The sequence below is a fragment of the Artemia franciscana genome, chromosome 16, assembly GCF_032884065.1.
Source record: "Artemia franciscana chromosome 16, ASM3288406v1, whole genome shotgun sequence".
Taxonomy (NCBI): Eukaryota; Metazoa; Arthropoda; class Branchiopoda; order Anostraca; family Artemiidae; genus Artemia; species Artemia franciscana.
Window position 1 is genome coordinate 34,741,107 of NC_088878.1, and position 27,941 is coordinate 34,769,047.

Sequence of the window (27,941 nt, forward strand, 5' to 3'; positions counted from 1 at the left end):
TGAACTCAAACTGATTAAAAGGAAAGGGAGCATTAGAGGGAAGAGGGAGACTAAACATTTCTAGAGCAATAGAGACTTTCAAAATTAACTAGTAGGTTATGCATGACTGCAATTAAAAAGGCAAAAAAAGAGGTATGACAAAAGTTCTGTTCTGATTCTTTAACTTTTCATCATCTAAGGATGCAATATAGTAGTACAGTGATCATTCCAAAGAAATGTGTATATAAGATTTCACATCTTCCTTTCTTATTAGGAAAATCACAAGTAATAATGAATTTAAAAGCTATTGTGATGCCTTTCACCTGAAAGCATTTGTTTATTAAGAAGGAAGGAGGGATTAGAAAAAAAAAAAAAAAAACAGATAAAGTAGCATCAAAAATCAGATTAATAGGTTTTACATTTAATTTTAGATTTAAATAAAAAGGAAAAACGAGAAGAGAATCAAGTTCCTTCCATTCAATTCTTCTAGTTTTAGTTATTCCTAGCCCTAATCATTCAAAATAACCCTCCTAGCCCTACTCATTCAATATAGCTCTCCTATCCCTACTTCTCCATTAGAGTCCTTCGGATTCTCCCATGTAAACGACAAATTTAACCAATCGAATTGATTAAGTGGAAACACACAACCATATTAATCTTAAAACTCGGAAATTAAGTTGTTAATAAAAGACATTCCCATGTACCGATATCCAGTTTATGATAGTGTTATGCGCCATATTAAAAAAAAAAAAAAAAAAAAAAAAAAAAAAAAAAAAAAAAAAAAAAAAAAAAAAAAAAAAAAACAGAATGGGAAGACATTCCCATGTACCGATATCCAGTTTATGATAGTGTTATGCGCCATATTAAAAAAAATAAAAAAAAAAAAATAAAATAAAATAAAATAAATAAATAAAAAAAAAACATAGAGGGAAATCAGCAAAAAATAAGCTATGAAAATATGGCACAAAACAGCTTAAAAAGTGCAGTTTTCCTTTGTAGGTCTACTTGTCTTTGAGAATCAACAGATTGTTGATGTTTGAACTTTTACGAACAAAAGGAATTGTCAAATTAACTAATCGATTTTGCTAATTTAATTTTTCTGTTCGCCATGACAATACAGACTAAAATGAAAATACTGAAAAAAATGAAGAGAAGAAAAGTGACTTCTTGATAACCAATTGACAATACAGATAGGTGAAAATGAAAAGATATAATGCAGAAAAAGAAGAAAGGAGAAAAGAAGAAGAAAAACGACTTCTTGATAACAGACTGAGAATAAGAACAGGTGAGCACGAATAATGTAATACAGAAAACGATAAGAAGGAAAGATGAAGAGGGGAAGAAAACTGACTTCTTGACAACCAATTGAAAATGAGGATAGGTAAGAATGAAAAATATAATGCAGAAAAAGATGAAAAGAGAAGAGCAAAAACGACGTCTAGACAACTGACTGGGAATAAACACAGGTGAGCACGAAAAATAAAAAATAGAAAACAACAAGAAGAAAAGAAGAAGAAGTGAAGAAAAGTAGCTTCTTGATAACCAATTGAAAATAAGGATAGGCAAGAATGAAACAGTATAACGCAGCAAAAGAAGAAAAGAGAAGAACAAAAACGACTTCTAGAAAACTGACTGAGAAAAAACACAGTTGAGCTCGAAAAATAAGATATAGAAAACGATAAGTAGGAAAGATGAAGAATAGAAGAAAAGTGACCTCTTGATAACCAATTGACAATACGGATAGGCGACAATGACAAAATATTATGCAGAAGAAGAAGAAAAGAAAAGAAGAAAAACGGCTTCTTGATAACTGACAGAGGGTAAGGACAGGTGAGCACGAAAGGTAAAATACAGGAAACAAGAAGAAGGACAGACGAAGAATAGAAAGAAAAATGACTTCTTGACAACCGATTGACAATAAGTATAGGAGACAAAGAAAAGAAAAAGAGAAGAAGAAGAACGACTGAGAATACGGATAGAAGAACACACACAAAAAATCAAGACAGAAAAAATATAAGAAGAAAAGAAGAATAAAAACAACTTGATAGTCCCCCTGAATGCCAATGCGGATAGGTGAGCATGAAAAAAGTATATAATATACAAAAGAAAATAAGAAAAAGGCAAACTCACTCTCAACAAACAGTCAACACTTCCTTTATAGAGTACAATTCTTGTGGTGGCATTGAGTTTCAACTTCTGGTTCATCAACCGAACTCGAATCACATCTATTGGAGTTGAAGCTACTGCACCAGCAAGACTTGAGATTGCACCAGAGCTGAAAATTACCATTTATTTAATTCAGTCCAGAGACTATGGAATCTCTCAAAGTTCCAACAACATTGACTGCTTTGGCCCCGTGGACTTATTTTAGGACTATCCATACCAAAAACCGTAACTTTCTTTGAGTTTTCTGATATCCATTTAAGTATCCTATAATTATTCTTTCCCCTTTTTATATAAATTCACTTTCGTTGTTCTTTAAAATGTCTTGATTTAAACGAAGTATCGTTTGATTTTTCGCCTCATTCTTCTTAATCTTTAACTCGGTGGGTAGTTCATGTTTCTGTCTGTCTGTAAGAATCATTTTCATTCCCATGTGCATTCATCATCTGGTAAGAAATAGTTTTGATTTGGGTGAATTAAATTGATTTTCATTTGTCGGATTTTTGCTTGATCGCAAAGGAAGACGGATTTCTTGGTTTTGTTTTTTCGTGTTTTTAATCAAGCTTGTTACCTGGTGTGGCTTGAGAATTAAATGTGAGTTGTCTTTTGTACTACGAGCGTAATTTTTCTTAACCCAAACGTTAGTCTTTAAAAGAATATTTTAGGCAAGTTCTCTCGCTTATCGCATTAAGCATAGGAAACCTTCACCAGTATTCTAATACTTTTAGACTGTTGCTCAAGGGGTAGTCACTTACTACAGAGCTACCAAAGATACAGTCCTTTTTGACATGGGAAACCCATCTTCACCGCTTAAAGTACTGTGAATGGTAGGACTGTTGCTCTATCGGTAACCCTGCGCTACGCTCATACCAGTAATATATTCCTTTTTCACATGGGATACCATCTAGCTTATATTCGCCGCTTAAAGCACGGATACCTTCAAGCCGTGAATGCTCTAGCGTTGCTCTAGTTGCTCTAGTAGCTCTAGTAGGGAATGTTAGACCGTTGCTCTAGCGGCAACCCTTCGCTACACACTGGCAGTATTTCCCTAACCCTGGCAGTATTAGTGGTAACGGCACGCCTATTTTTAGCAACTTCCTTTCGTTACCGTACTAAACGTATGTATTATGACGTATTTATCGTATTAAAACGAAAGCTAATACACCGTTCGGTATTATTGGTAGAAATTGCACGCTAACTAGTTTTTACCACGATAATACGGGTTGCTAAACGCTTAATATCTCAATGTGCAGTTTTTAGGGCAGTATTAGTATGATAAGCTACGATATGTGGGAGGATCTTTCCATGGAGGGATTTTTCACGGAGTAATAGAATTTTCAATGGAGGGAAGTCGTATTTCACGGCAATATTTAAAATAATATAAGAAGTTAAATAAAAAAAAAAAAATTTCAACTGAAAGTTGTCAGTATTAATAGGTTCAGCTTGGCAGTGTTTGGCTCCCAAGCTTGATTAAATAAAAAAAAAAAAACAAGTTTTTTAACTGCGGAGCGACATCAAAACTTAAAACGAACTGAAATTATTCCGTTTATGAAAGGGGTTGTCCCCTCCTCAACGCCTCGATCTTTACGCTAAAGTTTGACTCTTTCTCACAACTCTACTTTTAAAAAAATATAAAAAAATAGCGTAAAGAGCATGACGAAACTTATATATTTAGAATCGGCGTAAAAGTGCGATTCTTTTGATGTCACTACTGGTATCAAAATTTCATTTTTTAGAGATTCGGTTACTATTGAGCCGGGTCGCTCCTTACTACAGTTCCTTACCACGAACTGTTTGATAGAAGGTATTCACAGAGAGGGAGAGGTAATATCACAGTACTGGGTTTCCTACGCTGATATGTAGCTCGACAGAAACAGGCTAAAGGCGTTAGCCTATAAAAGGATATCTTAGGCAATCGGATTAATCATGGGAAATCGTCATCAGTAGTCTAACACGTCGTTCAGCTGGTCACAGTACGTTACCAGTAACACGTAACACGTCGTTACCTGGTCACACGCTGGTCACAATAACACGTCGTTACCTGGCAACAGTACGCTAACTTTAGCTACAACTAAAATCAGACAGTCTGATTGAGTGAGAGGCAAATTTGGCATTACCCACCCCCCTTATTAGGATTGTACAAAAATGATGTTAATTCATTTGTTAATAGATTTTAGGCATCTTCTCTTCGTTATCACATTAAACGTATGTATTAAGACGAACGTTTCGTATAAGATGTACTCTAATACGCCGATTAATATTATTGGTGGCAATGGCACACTAACCCACTTTTACCACGATAATAAGGGTTGCTAAATGCTAAATATTGTAATATGAAATTCTTAAGGCATCCTTGTATTTTAAGAGACGTTACCAGAATAAGCTGTGAAAAATAAATAAGCGAAACTAACTAAGCAAATCTGCCAATGCCTATCATTTGTTAAAGTTTAAACTTCCACAATCAGTTGATTCCCAGAGACAACTTTACCTCCAAAGAAAGCTATGTCTTCTGTATCAGTTTGGTGCCACATCTGTTCACCTATTTTTGCAAATTACTCCTCTTTTTTGCAAATTATTCCTTGTCTTTTTGCTAATTATTCCTTGTCTTTTTTGCTAATTATTCCTTCTCTTTTTGTAATTATTTCTTCCCTTTTTGTTAACTATTCCTTCTCTTTTTTCTAATTATTCGTTCACTTCTTTACTAATAATTCCTTCTCTTTGTTGCTAATCATTGCTTCTCTTTTTGCTAATTATTTCTTCCTTTTTTGTTAATTATTCCTTCTCTGTTTTGCTAATGATTCCTTCAATTTTTTACTAGTTATTCATTCTCTTTGTTGATAATTATTACTTCTCTTTTTTGCTAATTATTCCTTGTCTTTTTTGCTAATTATTCCTTCCTTTTTTTGTTAACTATTCCTTCTCTTTTTTTCTAATTATTCGTTCACTTCTTTACTAATTATTCCTTCTATTTGTTGCTAATTATTGCTTTTTTTTGCTAATTATTCCTTCCCTTTTTTGTTAATTATTCCTTCTCTTTTTTGCTAATTATCCCTACACTTTTTTACTAATTATTCCTTCTCTTTGTTGATAATCATTACTTATCTTTTTGCTAATTATTTTTTCTCTTTTTTACTAATTATTCCTTCTCTTTTTTGCTAATTATAACTTCTCTTTTTTCTAATTATTCCTTCTCTTATTTGTCAATTATTCCTTCTCTGTTTTGCTAATTATTCCTTCTATTTTCCATTTTTTGACAAAGAAAAACTTTAAAAATGTTTTAATTGTATTGGTTTAGTAGAGGGATTTTTCTAGTAATCCATCTCACTTTAAATTAAAATAAATTTCATTAAAACTTCCATTAACATTTTATTTATTCCAAAAACATAAAATTTTTCTGCTGACATCGAATATCTAACGTTGATTAACTTCTATTAATTGACAATTCTCTAAACATAAATTTTCGTTACATCAACAAACAATTTTCGAAAGTATTTTTGAAAACAGAACGTCCCTAACAAATCTTTTTTAGTCATAATTCATAGACACAGTCATAACTTACAATGTGAAACTATAATAATAATTATAAATTGTTATAATAACATATTATTATTATTATTATTATTATTATTATTACAATTACAAAAACAATAACAATAATAAAATAATTATAATTTAAATCAAAAGTCATAACTTAATGAACAAGAGCCAAGAGCTCATGTGGCACTTGTGACGAAGTCGAAAGTGCTAAGAGTTTCTTCGCACCATGTTTCATTACAATTTTTTCACTCTAAGCGTTTTCCAAGATATTTATTATCCCCCTCCAACTCCTCCCCAATGTCACCGCACCCGGTCGAGATTTAAAACAAGAGCTCTGAGACACGAGGTCCTTCTTCGAGGTCTTCATTTTTCCTAATTTTTCCGAATTAGCGGTCCTTGCGATCCTTCCCCCAGATGGTCGAATCAGGGAAGTGATTATTTCTAATTTAATTTGGTCGGGTCCCAGATACGCCTGCCAACTTTCATCGTCCTAGCTTATCTGGAAATACCCGAACTAGCAAAACCAGGACCGACAGACAGACAGAGCGACTGAAATTTAAATTGCGATCTAGGACTCTATGACTTGTGTTTATTCTTCCTACCAGGTTTCATCCCGAACCCTCCACTCTAAGCGTTTTCCAAGATTTCCGGTTCCCCCTCCGACCCCCCCCCCCTATCACACCAGATCTGGATGGGATGTAAAACAAAAGCTCTGAGATACAAGGTCCTTCTAAATAACAAATTTCATTAAGATCCAATCACCCGTCTGTAACTTAAAAATATCTCATTTTTTTCTAATTTTTATTACCCCCCCCCCCAACCACCCAAAAGAGACTGTATCCGGTCCGGTTATGTCAGTAACGTATCTAGGACATGTGCTTATTCTTTCCACCAAGTTTCATCCCGATCTCTCCACTCTAAGTGTTCTCCTGGATTTCCAGTTCCCCCCTACAGCTCCCCCAATTTCATCAGATACCGTCGGGATTTGAAAAAGAAATCTGAGTTACGAGTTCCTTCTAAATATCAGATTTCATTAAGCTCCGATCACACGTTCGCACGTTAAAAATACCTCATTTTTTTCTAATTTTTCCGAATTAACTGAATTACCCCCCCCCCCCAACTCCCCCAAAGAGAGCGGATCCGTTCCGATTATATCAATCACGAATCTAGGACTTGTGCTTACTTTTCCCACCAAGTTTCATCCCGGCCTCTCTCCTCTAAGCGTTTTCAGAGATTTCAGGCTTCCCCTCCAACTCCCCCCAATGTCGCCGGATCCAGTCTAGATTTAAAACTAGAGCTCTGATGCACGAGACTCTTCAAAATATCGAATTTCATTAAGATCCGATCACCCGTTCGTAAGTTAAAAATACCTCATTTTTCCAGTTTTCTGAATTAACCGTCCCCCCCCCCTCGGATGGTCAAATCAGGGAAGAAACTGTTTTTTATTTATTCTCTTCTGGTCCCTGATACGCGTGCAAAATTTCATCGTCCTATCTTATCTGGAAATGCCCAAACTAACAAAACCGGGACAGACAGACAGAAAGACCGACAGAAATTGCGATCTCTATATGTCACTTGGTAAATACCAAGTGCCATAATAAAACCGGACATATTTGGATCAGTGTGAAACGGAAGCACTCAGACGAGTTATCAATCTTTTTCATTATTTTGGACTAGAGGAGTGTGAAAACCCTTGAAGAACATACATTTTAAACAAAATATTTTTTTATGGATAAAACGCAGTAGTGGTAAATAAAGCTACCATAGGTTGGATTTATAAGTCAGCAAAAAAAGACTGCGAAGTATGGCACATAGTAACAGGCAATAGCAGCCTTTACCCTCTGCCCCTTCGCTCTTCGAATTCAGCAACCCCGGTAATATAACCCCATTAGCTATTTCCTTGTGGTAACCTGGTAAGGCCTCTAAAATAAGAAAGAAAACCAAAAAAGATGTACTTACATCAAATGGTTTGTAGTGGTATCAGCAGTCAAACCGTGATTTATCAGATATCGTTTCGTTCCATCGTATACAGGCAGTTCAACACCAGTTATAACTGCTGCCCTCTGGGCGGTTGGGCAAACTCCCTAGAAAAAATACAATAAGCGTTGAGAGAGAATTGCAAACCTCTAACATCTAAACCTTTACCCTCTAGAGGATATATATATATATATATATATATATATATATATATATATATATATATATATATATATATAGTAGTAAGTTTGTGTGTTTGTCCATGTTTTGTGTTTGTCCGCATATGACGTCATTATAAGTATATAAGGCTTTGCATATGACGTCAAAGGCTTTGTATAAGCCTCTGAATTTGCATTCTTCAGGAACTCCCACGTGCAATATTTCCAAATCATCTGGGATGGGTAAAGTATTGCAGCAATGCAAACTTATTATTTGGGACGAGTGCACAATGGCACACACAAAATCGCTCGAGGCTCTGTAGCAAACATTGCGAGATTTGCGAGGAAATTCGAAACCCTTTGGCAGCACATTAATATTGCTTGCGGGAGATTTCAGGCAAACATTACCTATAATACCTAGATCAACCCCTGCAGACGAAATGAATGCTTGTATATATTTATAATACCTGTTCGTTAATGACAATTAAAAACCCCCTGCCTTCGTTTTCGGTTCTCTTAGAACACCTATATACTATTTAAATTACCATAGCGGATGTACTACTCATTCAAAATCATTCGAGCGATTCACTCGTTCTTATAAGATACCCCCCAGAGAGAAATTTGAAAAAATGTACTGACTAAATTGGTCAATATACTGGCCTTTACACTAAATTAAAAAAAAGACATCAACATTATGATATTCAGTCTTCCTATACCGTTTACGGTAAATTGTACTTTTTTGTTTTTGTTTTTTCTGCTTTTCATTTTTATTTACTTTTTGCCCTAGTATTGATCTAATTGATGCTTTCATTTTTAAAAAAGTTTTCAAAGAAAAAGTTTTTCCAAGAAAAGCAAAGCAAATCAAATTTAAAACGAACCAATAAATGTTTTTGTATTGACACTTGGTTGTTCTGTCATACTTCAAATTACCCATGGAATTCACTAATCTGTAGGTGCGGCACTAATAATCAAACTTTTTATTGTTTTAAAAAGTAGAGTTGTGAGAAATAATAAAACTTTAGCGTAAAGAGCGGAGCGTTGAGGAGGAGGCAGCCCCTTTCTCATACAGAATAATTTACGCTCTGTTAGTTTAAGTTTTAATGTCGCTCCTTACTTTCAGTTAAAAAAAAAATTGTTCTTTTTTATTTATTCTCTGAACGTTTTTGAATTAATGCAGATTTTGAGTCTGTAGATGCGGCACTAATAATTAAGTTTTCTACTTTTTTGTTTTTGTTTTTTCTAGTTTCCATTTTTATATTTTGTCCTACTATTAATCTAATTAATACTTTCATTTTTAAAAACATTTTCAAAGAAAAAGTTTTTCCAAGAAAAGCAAAGCAGATTAAATTTAAAACGAACCGATAAGTATTTTTGTATTGACACTTGATTGTTCTGTCATATTTCTGATTATCTTAGGAATTCATTAATCTGTTGATGCGGCGCGATTATCAAATTTGTTGTCTTCCTTCCATCAAGAGGATAGGGCTCACCGAGGACTTTGATGATACAGTGATCGAAGTTTAAATTCCTTAATTCTAATAAGTTTAATTATTTTCAGGTGTAAGTTCTAGGTCAAGCATCACGAGCTTGTGAAATTTAATAATTTCGAGGAACCTGACAATTCTGAGGATAAATAGAGTTAAGGATAACGAAAAAAAAACACTTGAACAACTAAGGGCTTGATTCTCGTGTGTACTTTGAATTGGTTTCTATTAAAAAAGTAAGGCCTTAGAAGAGTGATTACCAAAAAAACAATGAATATTTATCAAATTATTGAAAATCAGGGCAATTACCCAGAAATTACAACAGAAACAAGATCAAAGCTTGTGTTTTGCCAAAGATTACTATCAAACACATGAGAAATTATCGTTACAAAAACGGGACGGAATTCCTATTAAACAATATTTACATTTTTATTTTTTTTCACGATGAATGAGAAACACCCATTACTACTACCTTTTTACTAATTTCTTTTTTTTATATAAAATTTAAGTTCGATAGGCACAGCCACGAAAAAATGTTCCGACAGACATGTGGAAAGTGGTATTTCGCTCTACAATTCTAAAAAAGATGTGCTTGAAACGGTGCGGAGTTGAAGAAAAAGATGTACATTAAAAAAATGATAAAAAGAAAATTTGATAAAAGTTGATTGCCAAATGTTTGCGACAGATGAAGTTACAATTAGACCACATGAAAAGTTTAGTTACGTCTTGACTTTTTTAATAAGAAAACGGTAAAATTATGCAAAGCTAAAAACCGTGAAAAAACCAGCCGCAGTAATAAAACAAAGTATGTTAAACAACAGCAGGAGAGCAAAAAAAATTTTTTTTAATTAAATAGTTATGGAAAAACCGCTTAACGTAAAGGGCAGGTTTTTCCAGGCAACCAAATACAGAAAAAAATAGCTTATGATATAAAAAGCTAAACTTGGCAATTGGACCCATCCAGCGAACTAAAAAAAATTGGAGTATAGAAGTTGGTGGTCAATTGTTTGGCAATTACAGCCAGACCGTCAAATGTTTGTCTTAAAATTCAATTCTACATGTAATATATGTCCTTAAATACAAATACAATCATAAAACACCAAAGTATATTAACTATACCAAAATACATCAATTATAGAAAAATAGTCAAAATTTTTGATTTGGGCAAAGGTATGTGGATAAAGTTTGATTTCCGCTATTTCATGTTGTTCCTAGGAATTCCTTGGAATTTCTTAAATCGCACTGCCCTTTTATTTACAATTGAAACGAAAATATATTAATAACGGGTAAAATTTCTTGATTAGACAGTAAAAATAAAACAATTTTTTAATAACCAACGCCACACTTAAAATTAACCCAGGGTGGTTTCTCTACCATACCCGAACTTTGTCAAATATCCAATTACAGACTTATAATGTAATATTTGTATCAAACAGATTTTATTTTCCACTGTTTTAGTAGGAAATTGTGCCCGGTATTAAAATATTTTCGTTTGAATTATATTTTTCACTTGTGCACACAGAGATAGACATAAATTTCTCAATATTTATATTTTACTTATAATATTTCAACAGATTACTTTGTAAATCTGTATATTTGCCCTAACTCGCAAGTTAATACAACCCAAAAAATTGACGGACTACACCAAAACCAAATTAATTACACGAATATTAATGTAAGTCTTTTTTCTACATTAATGTAAAAAAAAACACCCATGTCAAAATCTTCGCATTGGGGAAGGGCATGGGGTTGAAGTGGAATTTCTACTTTCTTGCGAAGAGGGCCCTCATTTCTTGGAGTTTCGTTTTTCATTCGTGTTCAGCTACTACTACTACTAACTACTACTAACAACTCACCGCAACGCCAAGCTGCCTGAGGCCAACACAGCTACACACGCTCCTCCTCCATCCCAACCTATTCATAGCCTTTCTCTTCACACCCTCCTAGGAAGTTCCCATTTCCTTCAAATCTTTCGTTATGACATGCTCCCATCCCAACCTCGGAGAACCTGCTTTCCGTTTTGCCATAGGTTGATGTAAATTTCCCTTCCTATCTTTTAACATATTTATTACGTCAATCCAAACATATTTCACAATTGGCAATTTCATAATATATTTTTTAAGAAATTCTATTGCAAAGACTAGTTTGTTATCATCAAAATCGTGACAAATAGAATGAAATGTCCACGATTGATTTTAGTGAACTATCCTAGCCATGACAAAAAACCTGAAGCTTATTTTTTCTATTTTTTAGGGTGATTTCGAAACCTAGACATTAAATAAGAAATACTTAAAACGAGCAAAAACTACCCTGCACTAAAAGAAGGTGGTCACTATCTTCAACCCCCCGCTAGGCCTAATAGGATACCTTAAACTAACAAAACACTTTTTACCCCCCCCCCTCCTCAGACCCATCTTAGGTTTACTAATGCCTAAATAATACAATTTTCTTAAATAATTTACTAATAATAAATAAGTATAAAGTTTTCATCGGGGTTGCCACGTTGAGTCGTGAAAATAAATAAGCAAAACTGATAAGTTAAATTTGACAACTTTGACCTTATTCAACATAGCAAACACAAATATACACCATTACAAATATAAAAAAGTACACTTGGGAAAATAATTTAATTTTTGCAAACGCGTAGCGATTACCTACATGAACATTCCTAAAAATGTCCTAGCCTTATAAATTAATTTAAAAAATCACCTTCTCCCAAACATCTCCAGGGCAACAACCACCATTCTAATGAAACTCCAGCCACCCCCACCTCTTCCACTCACTTCTCACCCCAACCCTTACTTATAGAGATTTAACTGGATCATCAACTATTAGTAGTAGTGGAGTAGGAACTAAGACCATCCCACCGTTCCAAAATTTTGCCCACAGCATCTTTGACTGAAAGTCACCGAGTCTGTCCAGCCTGCAAAATCTTAAAAAGCTACGAAAGGCTCAACCTTAGAAATAGCCAAGTTATTTTCAATTAAAAACTGCAGGTTCTTGCCTCAAGAAGCTTTGTCTGGTTAGTGAATCCCCCTTGCAAAAAGTGATCAAGAGTATTCGAAGTGGACCCCTCTGTTTCAATGCTTGACATATGCTTCTTTGTGTTGGAGCGTTTTATAAGCTCTGATTTTCCGCTTTTTCCTAGCTGCAGATCAGTATTGCATACTCTACAGCATCCAAGATATAATTTCTTTTTTAACCATCTCTTGAATTGTGGGTGACTCATCCGTGACTAAACAAATAGTTGGAAGTATTGAATCTGACAAGTGGGACTTAGTGCAGGTTCACACACAATGTGTTCTTTCTTTGAGGAGTTCTATAATCTGAGGAGTGTAAAACATTAGAATAGGATTCTTCACAGTTGCTACCTCCCATACTAACCAGACTAACCTGAAAAATATCAGGCATCAAGGATAAGATCTTTGAAACTGAATGAAACAGGTCTTTAAACCACTTTTAACGTTGATGCGATTGGCAGTATGGCCCTGCTACATCATTGAGACTAAATGAAACAGGTCTTTAAACCACTGTTAACGTTGATGCGATTAGCAGTATGGCCCTACTACATCTGGATACACTAAAACCGCCATATGAAGTTGATATCTTATTTATTTTGACCATCATATCCTAGAAGACAAATCCCCCTTGCTTTATAGCAAATACCCTTTGAATAAAAATTGAGAAGGAATGAAAAAGTCACCATAAATAGGATATATGCTTATGTTTTTGCAGTAGATCATAGGTTTGCTCAGTTATGTTCAAAAAAATGGGAGAAACGTGTTGAACTGTTTTTCCTACATAATGGCAATCATGGTTTCACCGCAACTGAACCACCTTGTAAATAGACCCAAAGGAACTGAACCTCTCTAACTGAACTCACGTGCAACTGAACCATTGTTTAACTGAACCCCCTTACAACTGAACCCCGTGTGATTGAACAACCGTGGAACCGAACCAGCGTGCATCTGAAACCTCGTGTAACTGAACCCTCATGCAACTGAACCCCATTTATCCGAACCCACGAGTAACTCAACCCCCGAGCCTCTCAACCCCATTTAACTGAACTTCCGTGTAATCGAACCCTCGTGTAAAAGAACCCTCGTGCAACTGAACCAACGTACACAGTTATTCAGTCCAACTGTTCGTGGTAACGAACTGTGAGTAAGGAACGATACGGCTCAAGAGTAAGTGAAAGTCTAAGAAGCAGAGTCTTGACATTAATAGATATATCAAAAGAATCGAATATTGATGATTATTCAAAATATGTGACATTTATCAAATTACATGATACCCATTAAAAGTTACAAGCCTGAGAAAATTTGCCCGATTTTTGAAAAAGGGGAGTAACACCCCCATAACATCGAATGATCTAAATAAAAATCACTCCAACAGATTCAGCATACTAAAGAACCCAATTGTAGATATTTCAAGCTCTTATGTAAAAAAATATGGAATTTCGTATATTTTGCTAGAAGAAAGATCCAGGATGCTTGTTTATTCGTTTTTTTGTTTGTTTTTGTTTTTTCCTGAGGGGATGGTATCAAACCATTGATCGTAGAAGATCCGGAGAGGACTTACTTGATCATAAATCAAAAGTAGTGTCCTTTTTAAGCAGACAAACATAGCCCCCCCCCAAAGCTCATTTTTCCCCAAAGTCACCGGAACAAAATTGAGGTAGCCGTTTTGTTCAGTAGAGTCGAAAAATTTAATAATTATGTCTTTGAGAATGACTTAACCCCAGTGTCCATGGGGGAAGGGCTGCAAGTTATGAACTTTGCCCATTGTTTACACATAATATCGGTTATTGGAAAGTATACAACGTTTTCAGGGGGATTTCAGGGGGGGAACCCTAAAAACTCCTTTAAAAATCCAGAAGACTTGTAAAAATCCTCAAACACCTAAATGAAAAAGAATTCCCCTAAAAGACCTCAAAAATCCCCATTACAGTGGGGAAATCCAAAGAATGGAAACACTACATGGTGTAGATGTTTTTTTTTAAATTGCTCTGTGTTTGCAAAGGAAAAAAACAAAACATTTTCATTCTTATATATGTCTATATAAATAATATGAAAATAATATATTATATTTATATCACATGAAAATTCCCAATTCCCCTTTCAAATTATTCTGTCTGGTGCGCTCTGTAAGCATTAACTAAATAAAAAAAAAAATCTTAATATGGAAAAATGAAATGAAGATATTAATTGCTTTTCAATAGAGGTTTCTTTTCAATGTTTTTATGACGATCCAAAAATAGATATTTTTGAAATTTTAGGATGAAGGCATTTTCGTTTTTTTTTTAATAGAAAAAGGGTCCCATTACCCTCAGACGATTGAAAATTGTCCCCACCCCTCCCCGATTGACACTCCAGTGGATAAGATTATTAAAAGACAATATTGCCTCAAAAGGAGGGAGAAATAGCCTTAAACTAATCCTCGTCAACAGAGGTGCCAAGGGTATTTTCACCATATATATTTTTACCCCCCCCCCCCCCACCATATTCAGTTTTATCCTAGATTTTGAAAAATGCCTTTTTATGTTGTTTTATTCATTCAAAATGCCTGTTTTAGTATTTTCGTTCAAAAAATTGAAAAAAGCCCCCTCCCCCTATATATTTATTGTGTCGACCATATAATTTTCATTTTTTTTTATTATTATTATTTTGCCATCCTCCTATACTTTTGTGAATGCGTAACACTGCTCAGCAAATGTAGTGATAAGCGTTTAAAGGAAACAACATCATAATTCTATTTCATGGTCTTTATAGCAAAATACCAAACCTGAAGATTTCACGTCGGCCCTCTTGGAGCATATCTTTAATTTTCCAAATCGTTTTATTTTGTTTGAAAATGTTTCTTTTATTTCTTGGGACCAAGGTTTAAAGCAAACTTTCAGGGAAACAATCGAAATTAAAAAAAATTCTATTCAAGAATAATTCCATAAACAGAGATACAGGATTGAACTCAATTTATGATAATTTAATGAGGTCAAATAAAGTAAATATCACCTCACCTAAGAGCTATGACCTCTGTCCACGTCATATGTCAGATAATTCTAATGAACCGGAACCGAAAAGGTCAAAGAGATTTGCCTCCGCTGTTGCATTGAAAAAAATAAGAGCAATAAACTATATGTAATTAGTTTATTAGGTATAAATTTTGTTTATTTTTATTCATGTCTTTTAGTTTTACTGTTGATGATGAACACTGTATATGTGTTCGAAATATCCAGTTAAATAATTTTATATATATTCACTGTTAATAAAAAGGTATCATCCCTATTTTGAACTGTTATACTTTCCTCTAGTCCCCTTTTGGCATTAAAGAAGTTAGAAAAAAGAAAAATGTTAAAAGAGACAATTGTCGGAAATTAACTTTTTTTCGAAATCTTTGGATATACACTGTAGATTTTTGGACTTTGCACAATATTTAGAAGACAAATACGACTACAAGGGAGTTTGATTTGAAGACCCTTGGAGTGGGATCTAAAAGATCCCACTTTTAGCACGCAATTTTAACCTCGTGCTCCTACGGTCAATCTGAAGCATATTGCATATTACAGCTTGAAACATTATCAACGGAAAAGATACCAGACAGTTGATACAGATACAGAGAAATTTTTGCAAAAAGTTTCTGCTAATTCATGAGCTGCTAAACAGCCAGCTGGAAAGAATTGTATATTATGTCAAGGGGGCGTCCATTTTCAGAAATCATGTATACCAGGTGACACGTGCCAAGCGTAGCAGGAGTGTTCCAAGTGTGGCAGAAACTGTGTCAAGTGTGGCGGAAAACTGAGCAAGTGTGGCGGAAGTGTGTTGCACACGTGGCATTCTGAGACGTACGCCAAGTGGCGGAAATTGGGCGCCCCTTTGGATTCTCTTAGAAAACATAACAAGCTATTGAAGATTCTGGAAACAACCCTTTATTTGTAGCATTGGACAAAAAGCGCTTGGAAGTTTGTGAAAACTCCTGTTGTCTTTAGTGCATTATAAATCCAATTTGCTACTTACCCAACCCATACATAACCCATGCACACCCGCTCCCCGATAGAATTGGTTAAAGCATTTTTATGAATCTTTGGATACACCCAGTGGATTTCTGGACTCTAAAGTCAATGCATAAATTTTTAAACAAAAGTTATGGAATTAAAGAATATTGCATTTTCCTAAAACAAAATACAAGTTATTTTTCCTGAAAAAAAAAACTTTTTTTTCTTTATCTCGCAATTCAGGAGTTCATTTCATGCCAAAAGAGAGATGGACTTTAGATATTCTTAGAAACCTCATTTTTGAAATGTTATTTACAATATAGTTATACTGTCGACCTGAAGCATGAACGAAAACCTCTAATGACTGCTTATAATAAATTTATTACGGTACCCGGATAGATTTGCGAACTGAAATTCTAGTTACAGAAAATATACATTTCCCGCTCTATTCTACTTATTAAAAGTTCATTCAATCCCAAAAGGGAATGAATGAATTGAAAACTTTAAGACATTTCCAGAAACCTCATTTTTAACATACTATTTCAAAGTCATGAAACATGTTCAGTTCGAAGCTTGAGCAGAAACCTATCTAATGACTGCTTGCCATAGATTTATTACCTGAATAGACGCCCCGCATAAAAAAAAAAAACAGAAAAAAGACGTAAAAACCATTCAACAGAGTAGGATATGTTCAACAAGAGTTCAAACATTTTGCTTTAGTTTAGCCATTTAACACTGTTTACCAGTTTTGCTAGGATTACTTTTGTGTACCATATTCTTTTTCTTTTTATAAGTTGACTTTTTATTTCTTTATACGTTCCACATTCTGTTTTCATTTATTTCGCTTCTTCTCCTACGCTTACAAGCGAGTAACAATAATCTGCCTTGTTGCAATACACGAGCAGGAATACCCCTGAAAACATAAAAAAGAGAGAATCCAAGGGCATCAATTGACATGGACGTTTGGGAGTGGACTCTTTTATACGTTTTTTTCATGAAGATACAAAAAAAATATTTTTGCAAAATTAAGGTGAGGGGCAATTTTGTCAATGAAAGTAATAAAAAAGTTTTTCTTCCAACCCCCCCCCCCCCCCTTTCCAATTGGCTCCCTGTGAGAACGGTGCGGAAATAAATCTTAGAGTTCGTCTGAACTTGGCGTCTTCTAAATACTTAGGCCGGATTCCTGCCAAACTCGACCAGCCAATAGAGGCCTTCATAATATGTGGCATAAACTACCCTTTTTGGCGTGCAATTTGATTGGTTGACTTTCCCAGATTTCTGATCCAGTTTCCAAGAGAATACCAAATGAACAAGTGATATTACGACACTTTTTTTCGTGGCATGAAACATGGAAGAAAAAGCGCACAAAACTCTCAAAAACCTATATTACCTTGGGTCTATAAAAAATTAATACGCTGCTTACCTTCCAAAGCCCACGCACACCCTCTTCTCTATATATCCGGCTAAAGCATTCAATTAGACTAATGTGTTTATGACTACGGGAACAGGCTTGCATCCGAACTTTGAGAACATCTGTTGGATTAGCAATGGCACTAGAAACACTACCCGCTAAAATTCCACAACAGATATTGGCAATCAGATTTTCATCAACGGCTCCCGGAAAGATGAGATCCTTTAGTGAATAATATATCCCAAATTTTATAGTTCCGTACGTTGACTGGCGTAGAACGGCTGAACCGAGCCTGTAATTATTACAATCATCATCAAAATCCATACCAGTTATTTTGATTCATGGGGGGGGGGACTTGATTCTAAACCAATGTCAGTGTCCCTCCATTTAAAGGGTAGGGAAGAAATCTCCTTTCGTTTTGAAATGACCCCTTTTGTGAATTCGTTCTTTTTGTAACCTTCTATACCCCCCCCCCCCATTATCCTTTTAATGAGAAAAAAATACATCACTATTGTATTTAATATTCATCGCAATCATTATTACATTTGGTTTTACTGCAAATAATGAAAAAGTATTGTGTCAAAAATTGGACCGCTTACGACACATAACTACTCCACATTGTTGCTGCTGTAGCATAAGGTCTTGATTAAAAGTTTCTCCAATAGTTTTTGTATACATTTTGCATAGTTTTGTTGTTGTTTTTACTCTGACAATAAAAACAAAGCTATTGGTTCTCTATTTTTAGAGCAAAGGAGTCTAGATTCCTCTTGACATGCCATTGACGTTTATTGCGATAAATAGTCATCAAGTTAATTCAAATCAATCACCTTGTGATCCCAAGCGCAAGTCAGATGTGACATCTAGCAGTAGGTTTCAGACATCAGCAGAGAATGTTGTCTGTTTACTGCTTACACAGTTACACAGTGTTTGCGTACACAGTTTACTTACAAGTTCTTAGAAAATGTGCTGCATAAATTATTTAATTATTTTAACTAAATTAATATTTAAACAAATATTAAATAAATATTTAACTAAATTATTTAGTTAACAAAAAAGCGTTTTCAAGCAAAGCAAGTAAAGCTTTACATTAAGCTTTAATTATAATTATTTGTCTTACCTTCCAAAGTGGAAGGTAAGACAAATAATACGGTCTTACCTTCTTTGGAATATAAGAAAGTAATTCTTATTTACCTCCTTATTTTGTATTAAGAAGTATATTCTTGATTTTATATTCCTGAAGAAGTATATTCTTCAGGAATATACTTGATTCATATATTTCTTTGTAAAATAAAATCCTGAATTTAAGTAATATTTTCAATTTATGAATTAGTGTATGTGATTACAACAACTACTCTACCGTTTGCATAATAAAAAATTATGTATTTTTTTGTAAAAGAGCAAAAAAATACACAATAAAATTGCAGGAAATCTAATTTATACTAATGAAGCACAATATCTAAAAAGTATATATCTTATTTTTATCCCACTTTGGATAAAAAGGACCAGATATTGGCACATATCTAGCTTATAATTTATAATAAGCTTTAAATATTAATATATTATTTAATTAACAAAAAAGCGTTTTCAAGCAAAGCAAGTAAAGCTGTAATAAAACTAGAGTTTTTATAACTATCTAAAGTTCAACTTGAGGAAAGAATATTTCTTCAGATAGCATGGGAAGAGGGCAGAGCCGTTTATAGGGTTGGTGGTGCCCGGGGCAAAACTAATTACAAAACTTCCCTCCCAACTCAAATATAAGCAAAAAAGGCCAAAATAAAGTAGGAAATTTGATCAAAGTGGGCAATCCCTAGCCTCGTCGCCCAGGGCAACTGCCCCCCTCCTTGAGCGGCTCTGGGGGAGGGTACCTGTATATTCCTAAGACCAGACTCTTAACTCTAGCTCCTTCGTCCAGGTTTAGTCTATGATTAGTATTCAAAAATTCCTGTCTTTTAATCCCATGATTGCCCCTCTTAGACTAATAAGTGCAATTTAAGTTTTTAACTATGAGCATTTTAATAAGCCAAAATACTGCATCCACTTTACAATATGCCTTATTTACCTTCTAACCATAAATAAGTTAAAATACAGAATATATTTTCTATTCAGGAGCCAGGTCGATTTAAATTTCAAAGGTTGAAAACACTAACCTACAAAAAATCTATATTCACATTTTAGGCTTAGCACAGTTGTATGCCAATTAAGTGTTTCTTTTTTACTTTTTTATTGTTTCCTTTGGTTTTTTTAACTTATCCATTCTTTTCATTTTCATTAATCATTCATTTTCTTAGACAAATATCAAGGTATAATCCTAACCTAAATAAAAAATAATAACATTTACCCAGAATACAGAGCACGAACCCCTTCTTCACCTGAGATCTTAAAAAGGGCATGAAACATCCCCCTATAACGAAGCTCAGCAAATCTTGCATCAGATCGTTGACCTTGAATTTGCAAACGGGTTTTCGTTGTGTCCAAAGGAAACGTACCTTAAAAAGAACAATATCAATAAGGGTAATAAAAACAAGACATACCTTTAAATGCGTTGGTATATACATATCTTACTTCTTGAAAGAGCACAAAAAGTTCAAAATAAGGCTACAGAAATATTAACTTTCAATATTATGGTTAGAAAAGGGAAACTGTTTTAAATATGCTGTGTTTTCAGTAAAGCACAAATGACGCACTGGTCTTTAGAAGATCCATTGGAGCTCTTAGTGTAACTTATATTTGTTAGTGCAACTATGATATTGAAAGAGCACAAAAAGTTCAAAATAAGGCTATAGAAATATTGAACTTGATGGTTCTGATAAGGCCCCTGATCATAACTATTTTAAAAAGAAGAATCTAATGAAAATGCCCTACATTCGTGACTGCCAAGTTGCAATTTTCTGATATGGGTATTTGGATCTGCATATAAACCCTAATGTTGAATAATCTAATAGAAAACATCAATAACGTAATACAAGAAATACAATTAAATATAAGACTGAAGAGGCATCGCTGTCAGCTTTTGCGTCAACAGGCTTGGATTAACTAAAAGAAAATCCTCGTATTGGTGTCCTTCTGAGAAAATCTAAATGTTAAATTTAATAACTGGAAAAGAGCCAATATCGTTTCATATGTATTGACGTGTCCACGCTATTTAGCAATGTCTATGTGCCCTACCATCTCCTCCAATTACATCTAAAGGATAGTGAACACGATCGTGACAGCTGTTCAGGGCTTCCACTTCTCATGTTTTCCCATGAGATCTCATGTTTTCGGAAGATTTCTCATGCGAAAAAAATTGTCCCATGTTCTCAAGTTTTTCATGTTTTTAGAGATATTCAGGTTTTTCTTCTCATATTTACCTTCATTCGATATAATCTCCCGATTTCTGTTGATTTGAGCTCTGTCCAACTTGACGTTTATGATCTTTTGCAATTTTCTGGCAAACTGTAAAATATGTCTTCATTGTCCGTAGGGAATTTCATTTCCGCGAACCTTAATTAATGAATTTGTCGGCAGCTTGTCCCATGACTCACCATTGTTGTGTTCAAAAAATGGTTGATTTGATTCTCAGTTTATAACTTCATCTGATCTGACCAGATCAGATTCACTGGATAATTTGTGTACAATAAGGACGTTCTTTACCTTACGCGAAAGGATTTTTTAAGGGTAAGTACTATGTTTACTGGAACTGGACAATTATATATCCCTGCACGTGTGCAACCCAAGAAGTAGGCCACTGACCTCTCCTAGGGGGTAGGCGGCTTTTATACTTCTATTATCTGTTTCTTTACCAAAATAACATGTTTTAACTTGAAACCAGTTCTTAACCTGTTGCCAGTTCAAGAATTCTATAGTACAAATTTGAATACACTATTCTCACGGATCTTATAGATATTCGGTATTTGCCAGACTAATAGCCTAGTCTATATCAAAATAACGATTTCGAGTGCCGGTAAAATCGGCTTCACAATATAGGAGGATGGCTTTTAAGATGTGGGCCAGAGCCAGCCATACCAAATCTGTTTTCAAAGGGACAAATCTGTTTCCAAAGTGCCGATGTGTTTTAACTTTATGTCACTGTGTTCAAAGTGTATTAAAAGTGTATTATTTTACTTTTCTAAGTGTGTTATTTTGTTCTGTTTTGGGGAGACTGGAAATCGAGAAAAAGGGATAGAATGGAGGGATCGATGCATCAAGAACCCTATCAAACTGACTTGTAAATAAAATTTTACTCGGTCCGATAGTCGTGGGGGAGTGGAGGAAGGGGAAATCCGGAATATTGAGTCATGCATAAATTTGGAACGGGTGACCGGGGGTACAGCCCCCTTCCTCATCTTTTTCCAGAATTCCCCAAAATTCTGGAAACCTGAAAGTTCAAAAGCCCCCTTTTTCCGGGTTATTTTGATTTACTTTCGGACCGGTTCGTATTCCAGATGACAGGAAGAAGACGTCAAAGAATAATCTGGAAGCCCAGACTCCAGAAGTTCCGGGAGGTGTAGACCGGACTTAAAACTCTAAAACATATTTTCGATTCTACTTTGTTCTGTCTCTCTATTACTGACATTTTTACCACCAATACAAATTGTATTGGTGGTATTATACAACTAGTATGTAAGACAAAAAAGCTGTTTTTTCCCTATATGTGTTTTTTTTATTCGCTGGTGACTTCTTTAACCCATTTTCGGGCTCATTAGTGGCTAGTTTTTCCTCATCATTGTAGACTCCCCAGAACTTGTTCGGGAGTCAGGTTCTAGTAAGAAGTAAGCGGGATGTGGTAAATAAATGAGACCGAGAATCTCCCTTGTAGGTGCTACACCAAACTAGCACCAAGCCCCAGTGAGTAAAAACCAGACACTAATAGGAGTGCAGAATACGTGCCTATTAGTTGAAAGCTGAGTTTAAATAGAAATGAGTGATATAGTGATCTGCTGCCAAATTTGGGTTTCGTTTGAACACTGAGTTCAAAATATAAACAAAAGAAAATTCTCATGCAAAATCTCATGTTTTTCAAGTTCCAACGTTCTCATGTTTTCTCATGTTTTTTGGCTATGATAATATGTTTCTGACAATTTCGAAATGGAAGCCCTGCAGCTGTTATATGTATAAAAGAAGCGGAAGAGGTTGCGGTTCTTTAAGGCCGCATATAATTTGAAATTACAAAACTTACCTTCGCGGCTGATTTAGTCATAAAGAGTTATAAAAGAAAAATTTTGACTAAGAATTTTAACTCATTGTGGGAGACCCTCGCCAGGGTATGTTACGGAAATGAAACAAAAAACAAAAATGTAATGCAAAAGTATACCAAATCTATTCGTTATAAATGTATGGAATTTCTAGCAGCAAAAAGTACGAACTAATCCTTAGCGTGATGGATCAGCGTGAACTAATAATTTTTGAGAAATTGAAAAGTAATGATTTGCTAAAATTTACTAAAAAAAATTCGTTTTCTAAAATTAATTCTTTCGGCTACTGTCTCAAGTTCTCCTGCATTCGGGCAGCCCCCCTTCTGTATACGTCTTTGCCTCCACCTTGTATACGTATCTGCACTGAAAAAATAGGCTTTGATGAAGCAAAGCCTATTTTTTCAGTGCAGATACGTATACAAAAGGGAGGCAAAGACGTATACAAAAGGGGGGCTGCCCGAAATTGTTGTATCTTAATTGTATGGTTTTTTCAAGCTTCATGACAATACAGCAGAATGTCATTTATGTATTTCATACTATGCACTTTAAATAATGCATGACAATACATAACAGCTTCATGACAATACAGCAGAATGTCATTTATGTACTTCATACTATGCACTTTAAATAATGCATGACAATGCATGACAATACATGACAGCTCCATGACAATACAGCAGAATATCATTTATGTACTTCATACTATGCATTTTAAATAATGCATGACAATACATGACAGCTTCAAGACAATACAGCAGAATGTCATTTATGTACTTCATACTATGCACTTTAAATAATGGATGACAATACATGACAGCTTCATGACAATACAGCAGAATGGCATTTATGTACTTCATACTATGCACTTTAAATAATGCATGACAATACATGACAATACATGACAGCTTCATGACAATACAGCTGAATGTCATTTATGTACTTCATACTATGCACTTTAAATAATGCATGACAATACATGACAGCTTCATGACAATACAGCTGAATGTCATTTATGTACTTCATACTATGCACTTTAAATAATGCATGACATTACATGACAATACATGACAGCTTCATGACAATACAGCAGAATGTCATTTATGTACTTCATACTATGCACTTTATGAGAATTAGTCTTTTGTCATTCATACACTTCTTTGGTAATATGTTGTTTTTTTATGCTACTTTTGTTCCACAGCTACAGTTTTCTAATGCAAGCTATAGGTGACTCAAAAACTCGTAAGAATGGTACGGCAAATAACACTAGAAAGTATGCAGCAAACATTCATCTATCAGGTCACCGAAGAATTGTATTGGAAAATTGCGATTGCCTAGCCTTTCAGTATCATTAAAAATAAAAATTTTCACCTAAGGCAACTAATTTCAACCCTAAGGAGTATTTTCTATAGTATTTTTGAAAAATGAGTAGATATATATATATATATATATATATATATATATATATATATATATATATATATATATATATATATATATATATAAAATTATATGGTATTTTTGAAAAATGAGTAAACAAATCACAAAAAGACATGTCAGAAATACACCCCTAGGCACATGGCATGGGAAATGACGAAGAACGAAAAATAGTTTAGAATCAAAATACCGTCATTTCATCTGAATGAACCCTAAATTTAGAAATCCGTGAGTCCTTCCTTCATGACCAAGAAGAAAAAATGTAAAAAGGCAACGAATAGATTAAAGGTATTTCGATTCAAAGAGTCCACTTTTATGAAGAAATTAACTTTCTCAACCCCCAGAAAAATATTCCTATCTGCTAAAGTTTGTCTTTACGCAATGATAGATCGTGGATTTTAAACACTTTCCCTATTCTTTTCGCAGGAAAAATAGAAGAAAAAAACTTACCACATTCAGCAATGCAAGATGCCAAGCCTCCAAAGACAAATGGTCTCCAATCATGTTTTAACGCATTCTTCTTATTTTCTAAAACTTCTACTTGTTGTACAACCTGAGGTGTTTGCAACCTTGGCCTTTGAAGGCCAAGGTCAGGCGTTGATACAGTAGATGTTTGAAAGCTTTCCTCATAAAACATAGAATTTATACTGAAAAAAAGAAACTATAACAATGGTTGTCTTGTCTTTAGAGCCATGCAAAATACACGTTATAGTCATTCTTTAGATATATCATATATTAGATATTATTAATATTTAACTATATATTATAATATATAGCCCTCCTAAATGCCATGTGAACACAAGAATGTGTCAAAACTTCTCCGAAACAATTGTCAACGACTGGAATTCCCTCTCCGAGTCTACAGTGTCAGCGACCTACAACTTTCAAGAAGTCACTGGATAGAGAGTGGTCATGCAGGAACTGGAAATACTGCTGGAAAGATACAGATCAGTAACAGATGTCAGTCATCATCACTCAAAGAGCAACACAGATGCATTGGACCTTATTGCTCTGAAGTGCGTATTAAGTTAATTAAGGAAATTTAACTATATATAATATTTAACTATATAAAAAGTATTAAATGTATCAAAATCATATGCTTCAACGTTATTCAGAATATACTTGATCAAGAAACTGCACCTATTTCTTGCTGGAAGAAAAGCCCTGGAGAATATGTTCGGGTAAAGGAAATGTACGAAAAGTATATTTTAAGGGTGCATTTGACTTAAATTTGATGACAAAAGAATTTACAACGTGTCATTGGCTCTAGAACCAAATGACACATAAGTTTAAGGAGAAAAGGAAGACTGTTTTCCTAAATTAGTGATTAATGTAGACCAGCACTTGAATGAGGCCTTAACCCTACTCATCCATACAATCACACAGGTCAAACAGCATAGCCATACACAATCAACCATAAAGAATAATCCATGGACAGGCAAAACACATACATTATTAGAAATGCGTAAGCTTCACTACGCATAGATAAAACAGGACACAATTTTTTGGCTGAAAAGGACAATCTTCGGCAATCTGTCATTCCTCATTTATAGTACACGCCCTAGCCGTTTCAAATCTTCTCTCATTATAGCCCTCGAAAGCGGGATTGAATCAAAAGAAAATTCAGTATGTTCAAGACCCAACTAGCAGAGGTTGTGAGTTACTACATCCAAAAACTCAAATTCGTTTCTTGGTTTGTTCTTCCCCCAAAAGATTGCTGTAACGGAAGAATGATCTTCAATTTTAAGATGGCCAATTGGTTTAGACTTGCCAAAAAGCTCAATTAATAGCCTCCTATTTTTAGACGTCATACAGCCACAGGGTACCACATTCGTCCCTAACATACACTATATAAAATATGCAAAATGAAACGATTATACAGGACGCATATGGAACATTACAAACAACTATTCAATATTACATAACTGTGCTTCAAATACTATGGGGGGGGTAGTGAATTTTCATGAACTCTTACGAGGCAGCTAATGGTGCCCTCGATTCCCTTTTGACTCTTAAAAAGAGCGCTATGACCTCTAATTTCTAAGCAAATGAGTCCTATTCAAAGTTTATACATCAACCCTTTCGATAAAAACCTTCATAACTTACGATCTCAGTTTCCCAGGTTCTGAGGGGCTGTTTTAACCCCGAATGGCTTTTTTATGATCTTTAAACTATTTTGAACAAAGTGGCAACCTCAAAATTATATCGGATGCATTTGGGGAAAAGAACACGTGGGGTGGGGCTAGTTGCCCTCCTGTCACTATAGCTAATGATGTAGCTAAAGTAATTAACATTAGCTGCCACGAGGCAATTAATGATATGATTACTTTACAAAATATAGATGCAGCATTACCAACAACTACTCAATGTTATATAGTTGTGTTTCAAATACTATGCGGCGGCAGTGGGTTTTTTTGGAGGAGTTGGATAGAAGTTACCTAAAGCTTCAAAACGTGCATTTTCTGGACAAAACGTTTATCTTTTCTACATTTCTTCATTTGCAGGAATACACATTGGACTAAGCGCGTTGACACCCTTACTGTCGAAATATTGCTATACAAAAGCTAGGATTTAGCATATGGACCATGGAATGTTATGTTTTATCTTGAACAGAATATATAAACGACCAGAAAGTAAAATAGAACAAAATTCTTAAATGAAAACAGAGGGCTACGTTAAAATCTATAACGACCAGAATCGTCCTATCTGTGAAGAGTCTGTCACCACCTCGAACCTACTGTATACAGTAAATCCTGAATTGTTTGTCACTGCGCCCCACACGATCATCAAAACGACCAGAACTTGATTAATAAAAGAAGATGTTTTTTTTTTTTTTTTCAAACGTAAGTCAAGGGCGAATAACAAGAATTGTCCTATATAAGGACACTGCCACCATCTCAACACCCGCTGTATAGGCTAAACTGTGACTTTTTTTCTCAATGCTCCGAAAATGAAAGGGGTTATGTATTTGCACTTACTTTACATCTGGAAGTTTAGCTTATTAAAATGTTTCTGGGACGGGATAAATAACTACATTAATTGCAATTGATATTCTTCAAGTAGACGTCTTGTTAAATGTGGTGTCCCCCAGGGCTCTGTATTAGGTCCTACTCTTTTTTTGGTTTTATTAATGATCTGCCAAATGCTGTTGCAACTACTTCTAGAATTAGGGATTTAGTCAATCCTGTATCTTCTGGGTCCAGGATCACTATACCCTTATTTGCTCATGGTGCAACATTGATGTGTGTAACTACTACTACTAATAACTCACCGTAGCACCAAGCCACCTGAGGCCAACACAGCTACGCACGCTCCTCCTCCAATTCAATCTACTCAAGGTCTCCCTCTTTACACCCTCCCAGGAAGTTCCCGTTTCCTTTAAATCTTTATTTATGACGTCCTCCCACCCCAGACAAGGACGACCTGCTTTCAGTTTAGCCCCAAACGGTTGGCCAGAAAAGACAATCTGTGCTTCAACTAAACAACTTACTTCTACAATTAATGCAGCAATGACTAAGACATGTCTTTGGTTGAAGGTAAACCGGCTTGACCTAAATATAAGTAAGTCAGATTTTGTTATCTTTTCAAGGTCTCCAAATTATTATTCTTGGATTACGGAAATAGCGTTGCCGA

General features: G+C 34.7%; 2 protein-coding genes across 3 annotated transcripts in view; one reads left to right on the forward strand and one right to left on the reverse strand.

The window, feature by feature from the left end:
- Positions 1-27,941, forward strand: part of LOC136037384 (IWS1-like protein) — a 438,978-nt gene that overhangs the window by 149,595 nt on the left and 261,442 nt on the right. The gene's annotated exons all lie outside the window — the stretch shown is intronic.
- The window catches only part of LOC136037379 (kidney mitochondrial carrier protein 1-like), a 59,274-nt gene that overhangs the window by 11,872 nt on the left and 19,461 nt on the right, over positions 1-27,941 (reverse strand). For both annotated transcript variants that reach the window (XR_010619922.1, XM_065720109.1), the window contains exons 2-6: positions 24,759-24,955; positions 20,039-20,186; positions 17,713-17,992; positions 7,639-7,763; positions 2,110-2,254 (exon numbers count right to left, since the gene is read on the reverse strand). Coding sequence is in view for 1 of the 2 variants with exons in the window: in XM_065720109.1 (XP_065576181.1) it covers positions 2,110-2,254; positions 7,639-7,763; positions 17,713-17,992; positions 20,039-20,186; positions 24,759-24,945 (885 nt within the window). In the remaining variant the exon portion in view is untranslated. The remainder of the gene's footprint in view (positions 1-2,109; positions 2,255-7,638; positions 7,764-17,712; positions 17,993-20,038; positions 20,187-24,758; positions 24,956-27,941) is intronic.